Here is a 17,923-nt window from a genome sequence, read left to right on the forward strand (position 1 = left end):
ATGGATGATGGGACTTGCGGTACCATCACTCACATTCTGAGACCGCTGTTAACCTCATCCAATGACTGATCAGGACCAAACTTGGCACATAGACCTCTCATGCCCCACTTTATGTCCTGGTGTGGTTTGGTCGGGGATAGACCTTGGATTATGGGACTTGCAGTACCTTTGCTCAATTCTTGAGACCACTGCAACCCTCATCCAATTACCGATAAAGACCAAACTTTGCACACTGAGTCTCCATGACACACTCTACATCCTGGTGCGGTTTGGGGGAGGATGCACCATGGACGATGGGACTTGCAATACCTGCACTCCCTTCCTGAGACCATTACTGCCAACAGTGATGGATCAGGATCACAATTCGCACAGAGAGCCCACATGACCCACTCTACATCCTGGTGCAGTTTGGAAAAATATGGAAATGGATGATGGGACTTGAAGTCACTTCACTCACTTCCTGAGATCACTGAGACCCTCGCCAATGACGGATCAAGACCAAACTTGGCACACAGAGTCCCCATGACCCACTCTACATCCTGGTGCACGTTTGAGGAGGACAGACCATGGATGATGGGACTTGAAGTACCTCCACTCCCTTCCCAAGACTGCTGCAACCCTCATCTAATGTCCGAACAAAACCAAACTTGGCACACAGAGCCCCCATGACCCACTCTACATCCTACTGCGGTTTGGAGTAGGGCATACCATGGATGATGGGACTTGCAGTACCTTTACTCACTTATTGAAACCACTGCGACCCTAATCCAATGACCGATAAAGACCAAACTTGGCACATAGACCTCTCATGACCCACTTTATGCCATGGTGTGGTTTGACTGTGGATCGAGCATGGATTATGGGACTTGCAGTATCTTCGCTCAATTCCTGAGACCACTGCAACCATCATCCAATTTCCGATAAGGACCAAACTTGGCACACCGGGTCTCCATGATGCACTCTACATCCTGGTGCGGTTTGGAGGATGATGCACCATGGACGATGGGACTTGCAGTTCCTTCACTCACTTAGTGAAACTACTGAGACCCTCATCCAATGACTGATGAAGACCAAACTTGGCACACAGAACCCCCATGGCCAACTCAACATTCTGGTGAGGTTTGGGGGAGAACAGACTATGGATGATGGGATTTCAAGGACCTCCACTCACTTCCCAAGACTGCTGCAACCCTCATCTAATGACCAATCAAGACCAAACTTGGCACACAGAGCCCCCATGAGAGACTCAACATCCTGGTGCTGTTTGGAGGAGGACGGACAATGGATGATGGGACTTGCAGTACCTTCACTTACTTCCTGAAACCACAGTGACATTCATCCAAATACCAATAAAGACCAAACTTGGCACAGAGAGCCCCCATGGCCAACTCAACATTCTGGTGATGTTTGAGGGAGACTATGGATGATGGGACTTGCAGTACCTTAACTCACTTTCTGAGACTGTTGTGACCCTCATCCAATGACTGATCAAGACCAAACTTCTCCATCCTGGTGCAGTTTGGAGGACGATGGGACTCACAGTACCTTCACTAACTTCCTGAGACCACTGCGAGCCATATAAATAACTGATAAACACCAGCCTTGATATAAAATTCCTTTCTCTCATAACCCGGGCAGCGCCGGGTCCCCAAGCTAGTTTTACATAAAGTATTCTGACTGGCGAAGATGGCCAACTGGGCCTTTTTTAAAAAATTGAAGAATGCACACAAGCTAGTTATGAACTTTTTTTTTGTCGTGTCAGGAGCGACTTGAGAAACTGCAAGTCGCTTCTGGTGTGAGAGAATTGGCAGTCTGCAAGGGCGTTGCCCAGGGGATGCCCAGATGATTTGATGTTTTTATCATCCTTGTGGGAGGCTTCTCTCATGTCCCCGCATGAGGAGCTGGAACTGATAGAGGGAGCTCATCCGCCTCTCCCTGGATTCGAACCTGTGACCTGTCAGTCTTCAGTCCTGCCAGCACAAGGGTTTAACCCACTGCGCCACCGGGGGCTCCACAGTTATAAACTTTTACACTAAGAAACCTCCCACCGTATCAAAATGCCACTACTTTATTTTTACTCACGTTGGCTTTATTTCGGAGAGCTCTTCCTTCTTGACTGACATCTTCAAGGAGAACTTTCTGAAGATCAAGCAGCTGATCAAAGGCTTTCTGGTCTTCTCTGCTAAGTTCTTTGGAGTAATCTTTGCCTTCGTATAGATACATGTGGCCTTTAAAACAAACAAAACCTGCATGGTTAAATGGGCAGAAAATTTAAGAAGGCCAAATCAATTCAGGGAGTGGGAACAAATGTGGAACAGAAAACTGAAATATACTTATACCATGGACTTAAAAGAAAATTGAATTAAAATGTTCCAGAGGTGGTATACCACTCCCAAGCAATTAGACCATATGTATAAAAATATTTCGGATAAATGTTGGAAAGGTTGTGATCAGGTGGGCACATTTTTCCATATGTGGTAGACTTGTAAGGTAGCCTCGAAATATTGGACACGAATCCACAAGGAGACACAAAAAAATTTAAAGAGGACTTTTAAAAAGAAACCTGAGTACTATTTGTTAGGCTTTACAGATTTAGAGTTACAGCTCAATGAAAATGAGGACAATTTTTTTACTTTTATTACAACGGTGGCAAGAATTATTTTTGCAAAAATGTGGAAACAAGAACAAATCCCAGTCCTAGACGACTGCTTGGAAAAGGTGAGAGAAATAAAAGATATGGACGAATTAACTTTTTTATTAAGGAAAACTACCAGGAAGACACAAAAAAGGACTAATTGGGATCTCTTTCGGGACTATGACAATAATAGAACAGATAAAGGGTGAACGGAAAATCAAATAAGGACTATAAAGTTAAGATGAGAAGAAACCATGAAGATAGTATGGAAGTCACACCCATTTTTTTCTCTTTCTTTCAATTCTTTATTATTATTTTCCCTTTTTTCTTTTTCATTTCCTACTTTCCTATCCTCTTTTGAATATTCCCCACTTTGCATGTAATTATATTAGCCTTTAATAAAAAATAGTTTTTTTTAAAAAAACAACAACAAACAGCCATCTCAAAATGAACAACTAATTCTGCTTAAGAATTTGATTTAAGATTCCATTTGGAGAGATGGGAAAAACACTTGGTTGTGGAACACTCTCCCTGTTGACATCAGACAGGCGCCCTCCCTTATGTCTTTCCGTAAGAGCCTAAAAACATGGCTATTTGAGAAGGCATTTAACTAAGTGCTACAATAATTTGGTAAGGACGACTGGAACGGAATATGGATTATGAGATTGGTTACGATTCTACTTGAGATGGAGCGGATTTTTTAGTGTAACTATATAACTGTTGTATTATGGATATGTTATTATTTTGTTATTGTCTTTTGTAAATTGCCTTTTATATGTTGTACACCGCCGTGAGTCGCCCTAAAGGGCTGAGAACGGCGGTCAACAAATGCAGCTAATAAATAAATAAATAAATAAATAAAAAATATGGATGAAAACTCTGAAGTTCACACTGTATTATGAAGGGAGAGAAAAAATATAGAATGATATATAAGTGGTATCTTACTCCAGAAAGAATTCCCATAAAAATGCTACTGGTAATGCTGGAAATGTGATTGGAAATTAGGCACATGTTATCATATGTGGTGAACACAGTTGATGATAAATCATATTGAACAGAGATGCATCTGATAAAATAGGGCATTTTTTTTTAATTACTAAAAGGACCAGAATCGTCTCTGTTAGGAATGATGGAAGATCACGTGGGGAAAAATATGGAAGAACTCTTACAGTTCTGAGGAGGTAAATGCTCAAAAATGGAAACACCCAACTATGCCAATAAGACAAGTGATTGGTGAAAATGAACTAGCTGAAATGGACAAACACAATATTGATCATAGAGATATCCTTGGTTGATTTTCAGAAGGAGGGAAATATGTCTTTTGTGAAGACAAGATGGAGGGTATATCACAACTTAGGCTTTTGATAGATACGAGATGCAGTTAGTAGAGCATAATAAAGACAACATATAATATGTGATTAAGGAAAGGAAGTCATATTATCCTTCCCTGTAGTGTACCACGCAGTGTGTTTAGCATGTAGTGTTGCTTGGACTATGTAATATGTAGTTCTTAGGTATATATATTTCCCTTAAAGTTGTTTTATATGAATGATTATTTTGTCTTAATAAAAGTATTATTATACATATAAAAAGGAACAGTCACGGGAACTGCCCTCTATGACATTCTCACCAGAAAGCCAATTTTAATCAGTTTTAAAAATCATTTTATTCTGCACATGTGGCCCGCCCATTGTCACTGTGACTGTGTTTATTGTAATCTCATATTGTTAATGTTTTCATATGTTTTATGTAATTATGATGTTGATGTTTATTGCTGGTGTTTTTGGTTTTATTTTGCTGTAATTTGTTGTTTGGGCCTGGCCTTGGGTAAGCCGCCCTGAGTCCCCGTTGGGGGAGATGGTAGCGAGGTATAAATAAAGATGATGATGATGATGATGATTATTAGTAGTATTTTAGTCGGATGAAACATTAGACTTACTACATTCAGATACTTCTGACACCAAACTAGGTTCTGAACAATGAGCAAGTCTCTGAGGGATGCTTGTTTAATTCTGGTAGAAAAACAGTCTGAATTTTTGAAAAACAAGGTTTGCATGAAATCTGCAAACAGAAGAAATGTCTTTGCAAGGAGAGGCTGATGACAAGCAGATTAGGCAGGTAGCACAATTATATGAATAGGCAGGCTTAGGGTATAGAAACTGATCTTAGCTTCAAGCTGAGGTTAATTCTAATCGCAGTCTCATTTTAATATCTAAATTGGTTTTTATTCCACATACTTTCTAGATTTTGCTCTTCATTTCCATCTGTGGTGGACAGCACAGGATCCATTATCCATACTCCTTCTCTGGTCTCTCCAAGAATACTTCCCAAATCCACATCACAGATAGTACTCCCATCCAATGATAGCAGTTTGTCCAAACCAAACTTCAGGATTTCACTCAGCTTTAAAAAAACAATAAAAATTAAAAGTCTACATAGTTGTCTCTTGCAATCTTTCCACAGCATTGTTATTACAGATTCATTAAAAAACCCAGAGAAGCAAAACATAAATGCTTCTGTACTACCTGCTTGTGAGGTAACAAAACTCAGCTTGACAGCGATAAAACAATTACAGAAACTAGAACTGACAGCATGGCTACTGTTATAAAACTGTAACAGTAGCAATCATTCTTATTTTATTATAGACAACCCTGAGATCTTTAGATATATCTAACAAGCTAATAAAAATAAAGAGGGTGACAAATTGGGATGAGAGTAAGCAATGTATTGTTCATTGCCTGGTTTGTTCTGAGTTCAAAATCATATTAGAGCAAAGCTCTTCAGGTCTCATTTCCTAACCCTTTTAAAGAAAAACATAATTGAAGCAGGCATAAAATTAAGGACATTTACAATGCTTGTATCATTTCCTGGGAGATTGTTTCTGGAAAAAAAAGCTTTTTTTGGTTCAACTGACCATAATACTTTCAGATAAATCTAAAACTTTTAACTAGTTGGTCTCAAAACTAGATAAAATTTGTGATCTGATATGGTGGTTTTGGCAATCAAGCAGCTATAGCCTGACACTTTTAGAAACCTTCATGAAAGTTCCCAAACCACCCAAATTCCCCAGTCCAGTTTTTTTTTTTTTTGGTCGTGTCAGGAACAACTTGAGAAACTGCAAGTCGCTTCTGGTGTGAGAGAATTGACAGTCTGCAAGGACGTTGCCCAGGGGATACCTGGATGATTTGATCTTTTTTAAAAATCATCCTTGTGGGTGGCTTCTCTCATGTCCCCGCTTGGGGAGCTCGAGCTGACATAGGGAGCTCATCCACCCCTCCCCGGATTTGAACCTGCGACCTGTCGGTCTTCAGTCCTGCCGGGTTTAACCCACTGCGCCACCGGGAGCTCCTTCCCCAGTCCACTGAAAATACAGCAAGATCTTATTGTTGCTTTCCACATCTTTTTAATGAAAAAGAATCTGACTTAGAGTATTTTCTCTATCTTTTACCTGAATATTGACAGTTTCCTGTGATTTTTGGGTTCCAAGTGCAAACTGGCCTCCTTCAATAATGGTATTAGTTAGCTGGAGCTTTGATGCTGCTCGTCGATAGATTATCTCTTCTATGGTGTCTCTCCCAATCAAATGAATAATTTTTACAGGCCTTAAAGAACACAATAAAAATGCATTTTAACAAAATAAAAGCTGCACTAGACCAGAAGAGACTGGAGTCTATATAAGCCTTAAAGAGAATAAAAAAAGCAAATGGGGTCCTTCAGAGCAAAGATGGTTCACCCTTCACTCTCCCAACATATCAGCTTCCAAGAGAAAACTTGACAATTTTGGTGTCAGACAAATACTTTCACTATATATTCCCCACATCCAAAAATAGTTGGCCTGCATTTCTACCTGTTTTTCGTGCCATACAGCCCGAAATAACCTACAACAACCCTGCCTCTTGTAGCCTTGATATAGCAAGGCATTGGATTTTGGGGCTTCCAGGCCTCCTATTTGAACTGGAAAGTGCTGCAGAGAACAGAGATGGTGGGAAAGCTGTGACATCCCCAAATATTCATGGATTCCCCACTCCGGTGGCTAGTGACCTGGAAACGATGAGAGTTAAAGCATACTTAAAATCAGTATAAACATTTATTTGAACTGTGGTACTCTTATTTCTGATGATTACAAAAAGTCTGATTTTGTTGGCTTGTGCAATCAAACACCTATATGCCAGCAGAGGTCTTTTCAGTCATCACTATCATCAAGTTGGTTCTTAGTAGGGTTGTGCCCAGATCCATTTTAAAACACAGTTTTTGGCTTATTCGGACACCCATATTGGCAAGGGCTCCGTCGTCATCTGTTTTTGTCCAGAACAGACCACTCGGCTGCCAATCACTGCGCCTTTCAGTTTCTATTCAGGAACACACAGAGCACAGAGAGGCTGCCACATGCTCACAGAGGGTTTCCCTCTGAGCCCTGCCTGTTGAGCCAATCAGAACAGAAGAAAGCTATGACATGTCTTACCCAAAATAAACAAGGAAAGTACCTCCATTTCTCAGTTGCATCCTGGCTCTAGAGAGAGGTGCTTCAGTCCGATTGCCACTCGAAGCTTTACATTTTGGCCTAGCTTCTAGCAATGAATCTTAGTTTTTGATTTTACTTTATTTTGTTGACTCTTTATTTAGGAGTACTTAGACTTAGAAAGTGCGGGTGGGTAGGTGTGCGTTTGGGGGCTTGGGAGAAAGAGCATCTCTTGGGTGGCTGGGTGTGATTTTCTTTTATAATATTAGGGTGGCTCTGAGCCTTGACTCACACTCCTTAGCTTCTTTTCTCCTCTCCTTATATTTTTTAATCCTCTCTCCCTCCTTCAGAAAATACCATATATACTCAAGTACAAGTCAACCCGAATATAAGCCGAGGCACCTAATTTTATCACAAAAAACTGGGAAAACGTATTGACTCGCATACAAGCTGAGGATGGGAAATACAGCAGCTACTGGTAAATTTCAAAATAAAAATAGATACCAATATAATTACATTAATTGAGGCATTAATAGGTTAAATGTTTTTGAATATTTACATAAAACTAAATCATAATTCTCATCATCTTCAATGTAAATGTGCTTACATATCCTTCCAACAATCACCATAGTTTATTTTAACTATACACTTTGGGGAAAATGCTGTGTGTATACAGATAAGGAAAATTGGGAAAGACTGGATGGAAAGGGGTGAGAAAGAAGGAATTGAAATAGGAAAAGGTTGGAATGGGAAGGGGTGGATGAAAAGGTAGAAAAAATGAGGTGGAAAGGAGGTAGCTGGAAAAGTAGGACAGCTGGGAAAGTAGATCAGGTGAGAAGGGGGCAACTGGGGAAGGGGGAATGACTGAAGTGTGAAAGGGGGCTGGAAACTGGGGAAGGTTGGGATGGAAAGGGGGGCTGGAAAACTGGGAAAGACCCCAATCTAGAGTGTGAGATGGGGATTGGGATAATATGAGGAAATTGGGGTGGGAAAGAGGGGCAGCTGGAGAAGATTGGGATGGAAAAAAGAAGATTGCAAAGTGAGTAAGTCTGGGGTCCAAAAGGGGGGATGGAAAGGTGGAAAGATTGCAGTGGGAAGGGGGCAAGTGGAGAAGTGGGAAAGACTGAGGTGGGAAAGGGGGTTGGGAAAGTGGGAAAGACTGGGGTGAGAAAGAGGGTCAGGAAAATGGGACAAGGGGCAAGACTGAAATGGGAAAGAGGCTGGAACCTGGGAAAGGCTAGAAAGGAAAGGGAGCTGGAAAACTGGGGGAGAGGGACTGGGGATAGTAAAGACTGGGGTTGGAAGGGAAAAAACTAGAAAAGGGCCAGGCTGGGGTGAGAGAGGACAGGAAGGTGAACAGCCTCTCCTCCTCTCTCAGCAGATCAACCCAGCCAAGGAGTGCTTTTTCAGCCTAAAAAAGGGACTGAAAAACTAGGGTTATACTTGAGTATATACAGTACTTTCAAAAAATATTATTAACAATAATAAGAATTCCAGCAAAAAGCAAATCCTGTCTCAGAAAAAACATCTGCTGCCAGTATCTAGCTACCTACCAATACCAATATCTAATTTCTAATATCTAATTTCTGTTGTTTAATTTAATCAAAATATTTCTCTCTTTGCTCTTTATTTCTTCTACATTTCATTTAATTTGACTGGTGCTTAAAAATAATATACATTAGGCTTGTTTTTTGTTGAAGCTTTGCCTACAGAACAACACTATTCTATTTTCTCTCCTCTTATCCCAACCTCCATCAGGAAATAAAATATGGTTATTAATAAGAATTGCACAAGCAAACAGCTACCTAAGTACTTACCCTATACCTTTCCTTTGCAATCTTATCATGTTCTCTCTATTGTTTATTTTTTCCAATCGTGGCTAGATTTCCCACAATACATTTGAATTTATTTTTTTCTTCCAGTAATTCATATTGGAGTGTTTTTCTAATAAGGGAACATGCTGCTTGCTTGCTTGCTGTGGATGGTGACTAGTCTCTTCCAGTACGTTATGGAAACAAGAAATGCAAAAGCTTTGGAAGAAGTTGCTGTTGTTTTTTTTACTAGTAAAAAGAGTTGCAATGGTGGGCTGTGATGTGGAACACTGTATCTTTAACAGTTTGGCATTTGGCAGGAAAGAATAGTGCCATGCTGCTCCTCCTGGAGAAGTTACAGAGCGGAGTCAGCAAGGATACCCTTTTGGGTATGTTTTAAAGGAGATTTTATATCTAGAAAGTTAAGAATTTCCTAAAAGTCAGGGGATGACCCAAACGTTATGAAACTTGGGGGTGGGGGGAATAACAGTGGTAGATGTGTTCGCAAAGTATGGCCATTTTCATCCCAATAGCCCTAAAAATGCCAGGAAGGGGAGCCCAGGAAGCCCCCCTCCCCATTGTCGCCAATGAGCCAGATTTTCACACAATTTTTGGCTGTGGACCAGAGCATGGGTTTTTTTTTGGGGGGGGGGGGGGGTTGTTTTTTTAAAATAATTTTATTAAGTTTTCAAGTATACAAATATACGATAAAATCACATGTCTAGTTTATAAGTCATAAATCAGAAAAAGAATAACAAGAAGAAAGAAAAGAGCGTGAAAAAGAAAAAAAATAGACAATAAAAGGAAGAGAAGAACATAGAACAAAAAACAAACTATATATAAAAACCGAGCACGGTTTTTGGACCGTTTTGCATAAATAGGAGTTTAGTGTCTAGATCCAGGGGAGTCATGCTACCCCTCTATTCTGCCTTGGTCAGACCACACCTGGAATACTGGATCCAACTCTGGGCACCACAATTGAAGGGAGATGTTGAAAAGCTGGGATGTGTCCAGAGGAGGACGACTGAAATGATTAAAGGTCTGGAGAACAAGCCCTACGAGGAGCGGCTTAAAGAGTTGGGCATGTTTAGCCTGAAGAAGAGAAGGCTGAGAGGAGATATGATGGCCATGTATAAATATGTGAGGGGAAGTCATAGGGAGGAAAGAACAGGCTTGTTTTCTGCTGCTCTGGAGACTAGGATGCGGAGCAATGGTTTCAAACTACAGGAAAGGAGATTCCACGTGAACATGAGGAAGAACTTTCTAACCGTGAGAGCTGTTCAGCAGAGGAACTCTCTGCCTCGGAGTGTGTTGGAGGCTCGTTTTTGGGGGCTTTTAAACAGAGGCTGGATCTGTCGGGGGGTGCTTTAAATGAGATTTTCCTGCTTCTTGGCAGGTGGTTGGATTGGATAGCCCATGAGGTCTCTTCCAATTCTATGATTCTATGCTGTGCTACATGATGGATCCACGATCCGATCATAAAATACCAGATCTTGGCTAAAGAGAAAGAAAGCCATGTATTCATAGTCATATACACACACAATACACACATACATACATACATACATACATACTCACTTATTCTGGCCAAGCCGGTGAGCTCTTGCTATTGCTTGCAGGTCATTTTGCGGGTTAAAGTCATTGTCAACAAAAATAACTGTGTCTGCTGCAGTTAAATTCATCCCAACTCCACCTGGGAAATAAAAGAAAGTGCCATTAACGTTCTCATAGTTTATTAAACCATGATAAAATAATAATAATTTTTTTTTAAAAAAAAACGTCCTCATAGTTGAAAACTAAGCTCACACAGGTGTTGTAACTCTTTTGCAACCCTGGAACAAATCAAAATAAAATGTCCAGACAACTGCATGAAAAGCAATGTGTAGAATGATAATTTGCATTTTTGAAGCATGCCAAACAAAACACTTGGGACTGGCAGAAATGTAAACCAATACATATAATTTCATTACATAGGATAATATTGTATCATTTTTTAAAAAAACTCAGTGACCTTTTAAATACCTCACCTACTGCTATGCAGGTAGCTTAGCCTGTTTGAAACTGTAGGGATCTCATTGACATATGCAACTTGCTTTCCTAGTTGTAACCTGAAAAATTCTCTACGACAGATTTCGAAAAGCATGCTGCAGCATACGTGTAAAGTACGTTGCTCCTGACATGGCCAAAAATTCATTTCACCTGCATGTTCATTAATTTTTTTATCCAAGGAATGCTATATAGCAGGGGTCCTCAAACTAAGGCCTGGGGGCCAGATATGGCCCTCCAACATCATTTACCCAGCCCTCACTCAGGGTCAACCTAAGTCTGAAACGACTTGAAAGCACACAACAACAATCCTATCTCATCAGCCAAAAGCAAGCCCACACTTCCTATTGAAATACTAATAAGTTTATATTTGTTAAAATTGTTCTTCGTTTTAATTATTGTATTGTTTTTAAGTAATTTTTTTTGCACTACAAATAAGATATGTGCAGTGTGCATAGGAATTCATTCATGTCTTTTTCAAATTATAATCCGGCTCTCCAAAGGTTTGAAGGACTGTGATCTGGCCTTCTGCTATATAGCATTTCTTCTAACCTACAAAATGCCTCCTACCTCAAACATGGCTAGAATCATCCTGCAGCATTATATCTGAGTTGGGATTTGAAACTATTTTCTGGTCTTAGCTAAGCACTCTTTCTGCTATGCTACATAGGCTCCCACAATATTTATCATATGTTTCATCTTGCTAGTTTGGCTGAGATGCCTCATAGGCCTTGAGCCATGCCTAGAAACTTACTGTGATTTTTTAAAAAATGTTACTGTGTACTCTCAAAGTCATTTCTGACCTATGCTAACCCTACCATACATCAGAATTTGTTCAGAGGCAGTTTCCTCTTGTCTTCTTCTGAGGCTGAGAGAGAGTGACTACCTCAAGGTCTCCTCTACGTTTTTGTACCTGTGGAAGGATTTGAATTCTGGTCTTCTAGTATCCAGTTCAACACTCACACCATACCAGGCTGCCTCACATGTGAATAAATATCTGAATACTAAGGAAGCAAGGTTTCCTATGAAGAGATGCCCTGATTACAGGAGGGTATGGTGGAACATAGGTTGTCCCTTTTTTGGCAGAGAAAGCAATTGATGGGTTTTCTGCACTGCCATACAGGAACAGAATAGAGCTTGAAGAGGACAGAAGGACCATTTGACTCAGGCTTTGGATACACATGGAATTTCTTTGCAAGGACAAAATGTTTGGGATCTCTCTGTGACAGACTGAGTCAACAAAAACAAATGTCTTGGTGTCTTGCTTTTTAGGTCTGTTCCTGGAGTTATTTGGGACACTGATTGTATTGGATAGACCACATCACCTCTGGTTCCTCAGATATGGTAACCCTGGTTTTCTATGGGCAAGCAAATGGTGACTGGCAGATGGCATATGTTCTGTATCTCAAAAGTTATAGCTGATGGGGGGGGGGGGGGGGGACTGGAGCCATTTTTTCAATCGGCAGGTAAATATATCCAGAAACTAAAGTCTGAGGCACCAAAATGTTTGTTGTCCAGAGTTAAAGAGAGGCCTTCTTCAAATTAATCTAGTGCTATTTCATAGAGGAGTAGATCACCCAAAAGACTGTACAGGGATATCCCTGTGCATCTCAACCAAGAGATAAAAGCAGACAATCATGATAATAGCCAAACCACAAGGAACTAGAATATCCAGCTATCTTTGTCTATTGGGTGCATCTGCTTGCATATACACCTATGTATATAATCAGCAAAAATGTTTCTCTGCTCTTCAGATGTCAAAGAAAATTCTGGAAACGGTACTGTGGTTTATCTGGTCTTGTGTTTAATACAAGCTTATTCAATTACTTCTAGACCAGATGGATATTTGAATGTGTACCCAGCTCAGTTTGTGTTCATTTTTGTGTACTACTCCCAATAACAACAAAAACACAGTCCAGCTCACCTTCTGTAAGCTTTGTCTCACCTGCTCTCGTGCTCAGGAGGAAGACAAAAATGGGCTGCTGACCAAAGTTTTTAATGGCAAGGTGTCTTTCTTCACCTCGGACAGATCCATCCAGGCGCTCATAGCTGTAACCTTTCCAAAGTAAGAAAAGAGTGAATGGAAAGATGCAGTCACTGAAAATACCAGTTCTTTGACAATTACACCAACGCCAAGGATCATTTGCCTATGATCCTAACTGTCCCTTCTTGTCCCCCAATCTGTACACCACATGACAATTTTAACGATGGCTTTATTTTCTTAGACAAGCATGGTTTACCTCAGGGGTCCTCAAGCTAAGGCCTGGGGGCCAGATACGGCCCTCCAAGGTCATTTACCCGGCACTTGCTCGGGGTCACCCTAAGTCTGAAATGACTTAAAAGCACACAACAACAACAGTCCTATCATAGGCATCACTGAAACCTGGTGGGATGACTCCTATTGCTGGAATGTGGACATCGAGGGCTATAACCTCTTTTACAGAAACCGAACAAAGGGGAGAGGAGGTGGAGTAGCCTTATATGTCAAAAACTGTTATGCTGCAGAAGAGATGCAAGACAGCAATCCGGGAAACCAGTTTAAAAGCATCTGGATAAGAAACAAGGGAACTGGGACTCAAAAAGATGTCATTGTAAGCGTCTACTACAGACCTCCAAGCCAGGAGGAAGAACTTGATAAAGTCTTCTGCCAACAGTTGACAAAACAAGCACAGAGATTTAGTAGTCATGGGCAATTTCAACCATCCCGATATTTGCTGGAAAACAAACTCGGCCAAGAGTACAAGGTCCAACAAATTCCTCGCTTGCCTTGCAGACATGTTCATGGTCCAGAAGGTAGAAGAGGCAACAAGGGGGTTGGCTACTCTTGATCTCATCCTAACAAATGCGGAGGACCTGATCAATGCGGTTGAAGCGGTCGGATCCTTAGGGGCAAGTGGCCTGCCAAAACTAAGACAAGTCAAACCCGCGTTTTGGACTTTAGGAGAGCTGATTTCCAAAAAATGAAGGAAACACTGAGCAGCATTCCATGGACACAGATACTAAAAGACAAGGGAGTTACGGATGGGTGGGAATTTCTCAAGAATGAAATACTCAAGGCGCAATTGCAAACCATGCCAACAAAGAGAAAAATAGGACAAGGGCAAAGAAGCCAGAATGGATGTCCAAAGAACTTCTAACTGAGCTAAGACACAAAAGAGACATGCACAAGAAGTGGAAAAAGGGAGAAATTACCAAAGAAGAATTCAAACGAATAGCCAACACCTGTAAGGAAAAGATCTGCAAGGCTAAAGCACAAAACGAGCTCAGGCTTGCCAGGGACATTAAAAACAATAAAAAGGGCTTCTTTTCTTATGTCAGTAGAAAAAGGAAAAACAAGGAGGCGATAGGGCCTATTCAAGGAGAAGATGGGGCAATGCTGACAGGGGATAGGGAAAAGACAGAACTACTTAATGCTTTCTTTGCTTCGGTCTTCTCACAAAAAGAAAGTCATCTTTAACCTCAGCAAGATGGAGTGAATGAGGGATTAGAGGACATCCAACCCCAAATTGGGAAACAAGTCGTCCAGGAATACCTGGCCGCTCTAAATGAGTTCAAGTCCCCTGGGCCAGATCAACAACACCCAAGAGTTTTGAAGGAACTAGCGGAAGTCATCTCAGAACAATTGGCAATCATCTTTGAGAGTTCTTGGAGAACAGGAGAAGTTCCAGCAGACTGGAGGAGGGACAATGTGGTCCCAATCTTCATGACCCAAACAATTACCGTCCGGTCAGCCTCACGTCGATACAAGGCAAGATTCTGGAAAAGATTGTTAAGGAAATGGTCTGCAAACACTTAGAAACAAATGCGGTCATCGCTAATAGTAAACATGGATCTATCAAAAACAAGTCATGCCAGACGAATCTGATCTCTTTTTTCGATAGAGTTACAAGCTGGGTAGATGCGGGGAATGCCATGGATGTAGCGTACCTGGATTTCAGTAAGGCCTTCAACAAGGTCCCCCATGACCTTCTGGCAAGGAAAGTAGTCCAATGTGGGCTAGGCAAAACTACGGTGAGGTGGATCTGTAATTGGTTAAATGGACGAACCCAGAGGGTGCTCACCAATGCTTCCTCTTCATCTTGGAAAGAAGTGACGAGCGGAGTGCCACAAGCAGGTTTCCGTCCTGGACCCGATCCTGTTCAACATCTTTATTAATGACTTAGATGAAGGGCTAGAAGGCATGATCATCAAGTTTGCAGACGACACCAAATTGGGAGGGAGAGCTAATACCCCAGGAGACAGGAGCAGAATTCAGAACAATCTTAACAGATTAGAGAGATGGGCCAAAACTAAGAAAATGAAGTTCAACGGGGACTAATGCAAGATACTCCACAGGCAAAAAAAATGAAATGCAAAGATACAAAATGGGGGATGCCTGGCTCAACAGCAGTACGTGTGAAAAAGATCTTTAGAGTCCTCGTGCACAAGTTAAACATGAGCCAATAATGTCATGCAGCAGCTAAAAAACCCAATGGGATTTTGGCCTGCATAAATAGGGGTATAGTATCTAGATGCAGGGGAGTCATGCTACCCCTCTATTCAACCTTGGTCAGACAACACTTGGAATAACACTGTGTCCAATTCTGGGCACCACAACTGAAGGGAGATGTTGATAATCTGTAATGTGTCCAGAGGAGGGCAACTAAACTGATAAAGGGTCTGAAGAACAAGCCCTATGAGGAGCAGCTTAAAGAGCTGGGCACATTTAGCCTGAAGAAGAGAAGACTGAGGGGAGACATGATAGCCACGTATAAATATATGAGGGGAAGTCACAGGAGGAGGGAGTAAGCTTGTTTTCTGCTACCCTGGAGACTAGGACGCGATTCAATAGCTTCAAACTGCAGAAAAGTAGATTCCACCTGAACATGAGGAAGAGCTTCAGAGGCTGGATGGCATTCTGTTGAGGGCGCTTTGAATGTGATTGTCTTGCTTCTTAGCAGGGGGTTGGACTGAATGGCCCATAAGGTATCTTCCAACTCTATGATTCTATTATTTTATGTTCAGTACCATTATTCACTTGTGTTCTATTTAAAAGTCAAAACCAACACTAGAATACAGATTGTGGACTGAAGCCCAAGTCAGTATGTGAAGACAGAGAGGGTGGTAATCAAGACATATGGTATACAAAGGCTTAAATGTCTAAAAATTCTGCAGTCAAAACAGGACTCTTGGCAATAAACCAGTCACTTCAATATCTGGGGCATTTACCTCTGTAATCCATATAGTCCTGCAGAATATCCAGCATTTGGGTCATTTGGGAAAACAACAATACACGGTGACCACTAGAATGAAAAATAAATTAAAACCTTTGACTACTATTCAACGTAACTTACAGCAAAATCCAGGAAACATTTGAATAACTTACATTAATTTGGAAGAAAATCTCATTGAACTTGGTATTTATGGAATATGGCTGTTAAATACACAGACGAGCTGTATCATCAAGACAAAAGATGGTTGCATCATAAGGAGACTGAGCACATTTCTGTGTACCTGTTGTCCCATTTCGTCACAGGAATAGTCACACAGCACCTTGGAATATTGCCCATTCCAGGCACTACCAGATCTCACTTTTTGCCATGACTATGCTAAATTATTACTCTTAACAGTCCAAATACTTTAAGATCTCCAGATCTGCTCAAAAGCTTAAAGTATGCGGAAACCTCCTCACCACAAAATTAAAATACAAAAGAAAGGGTGTGAGCCAGGATTGTACCAGATCTAGAAACAGATCAGAGATGGGCAATTGTTACCATCTAGAAGCCACCACCTGGTCAAGTGCCTGAGGGCTGTACTTTGTGAGCATGTTTTAAAATCTCAATTCAGCTTTATAGTGAATATAGAAATGACATTCATTATGAAGTTATTTAAATTTATTGTAGAATGTTTTAGTTTTATATCAGCTTGGGGAACTATAGCTTTTATATTAGCTTTCTGCCGTAGAGCAGCACAAAAATCAACAGTGGCAGAAGAAATACGGTACCTACCAGCAGCAATTGGCTACAGACCTTGAAATGCTCACAAGCCTAAGACTTCTTCTGTTTCAATGGTAAGTAACATATTTCATCACATAATAGTCACACGTTTTATCCCCTTTTTGATGGATGTTTCAAAACATTTAACATAATATTGTAGTCTTGCTACATCATTGATTCTCAGATCTATACTCCTCCATTCCTACCCCAACATTCATATGGTGTTATATATAAAACAATTGCCAGTTCTAGACTACTACTTATTCTATTTTCATTCATTACAATATATCGTTATTTTCTAATTGTTAATCCACGGTTTTTCTGGATCATTTCGTGGTGTGATTTGGCCGTTAGTTTTAGTTTGCTGTTAAGATTTCAGCATTAAATAGGAAGATCAAATTGCATAGTTTTTTGTTAATATCATTTTGCTGTGTGCTTTGTGTGTCAAAAAACAGCCCACACTTTGCCCACTGCTGAAACAGATCCACGGTAGGGAAGATGTGTACACAAATAGTCATTATCCCAACACTTCTGCCAACTTAGATTGTTCCTTTATCACATAGGCTTGTGCATTTCGGCTGAATCTCGAACCCTTTCTGCTTTCCGGATTCCAGGGGGCCCATGGATCTGTTTTTTGCCCCCTCCCGAAAACAGGTGGGTTCCCGAATAGCCGTGTTTGATCAGCAACCAGAAAAAGTGGCTCGATCCAGCCAATTGGCAGCAATGGGGGGGGGGAGAGCTTCACGGACTCTCCTTCCCGTCATTTTTAGGACTATCAGAATGAAAATGGCCACCAAGATGGCCCACAGTTTCATAGCATTTGGGTCTTCCCCTGATTCTTAGGATTTTTTTTTCTTTCTGTAAATAAAAGCATCTTAAAAAATTCCAAAAAGGTATCCCCTGCTGGCCCCACCCTGTAATTTATCCAGAAGCAGCAGCAAGGCAGCATTCCTTCCTGCCAAATGTCAAAGATGCACTTCCACACACAGCTCGCTAT

General features: G+C 41.0%; 1 protein-coding gene across 3 annotated transcripts in view; it reads right to left on the reverse strand.

Moving 5' to 3' along the window:
* The window catches only part of CHD1L (chromodomain helicase DNA binding protein 1 like), a 44,396-nt gene that overhangs the window by 12,670 nt on the left and 13,803 nt on the right, over nt 1–17,923 (reverse strand). For 2 of the 3 annotated variants that reach the window (XR_009630679.2, XM_060763421.2), the window contains exons 11-16: nt 16,160–16,233; nt 12,897–13,007; nt 10,484–10,598; nt 6,084–6,237; nt 4,873–5,038; nt 2,083–2,228 (exon numbers count right to left, since the gene is read on the reverse strand). Coding sequence is in view for 2 of the 3 variants with exons in the window: in XM_060763421.2 (XP_060619404.2) it covers nt 2,083–2,228; nt 4,873–5,038; nt 6,084–6,237; nt 10,484–10,598; nt 12,897–13,007; nt 16,160–16,233 (766 nt within the window). In the remaining variant the exon portion in view is untranslated. The remainder of the gene's footprint in view (nt 1–2,082; nt 2,229–4,872; nt 5,039–6,083; nt 6,238–10,483; nt 10,599–12,896; nt 13,008–16,159; nt 16,234–17,923) is intronic. The other variant, XM_060763422.2, reaches the window with a different exon arrangement.

Source organism: Anolis sagrei, chromosome 2, assembly GCF_037176765.1.
Source record: "Anolis sagrei isolate rAnoSag1 chromosome 2, rAnoSag1.mat, whole genome shotgun sequence".
Lineage (NCBI taxonomy): Eukaryota > Metazoa > Chordata > Lepidosauria > Squamata > Dactyloidae > Anolis > Anolis sagrei.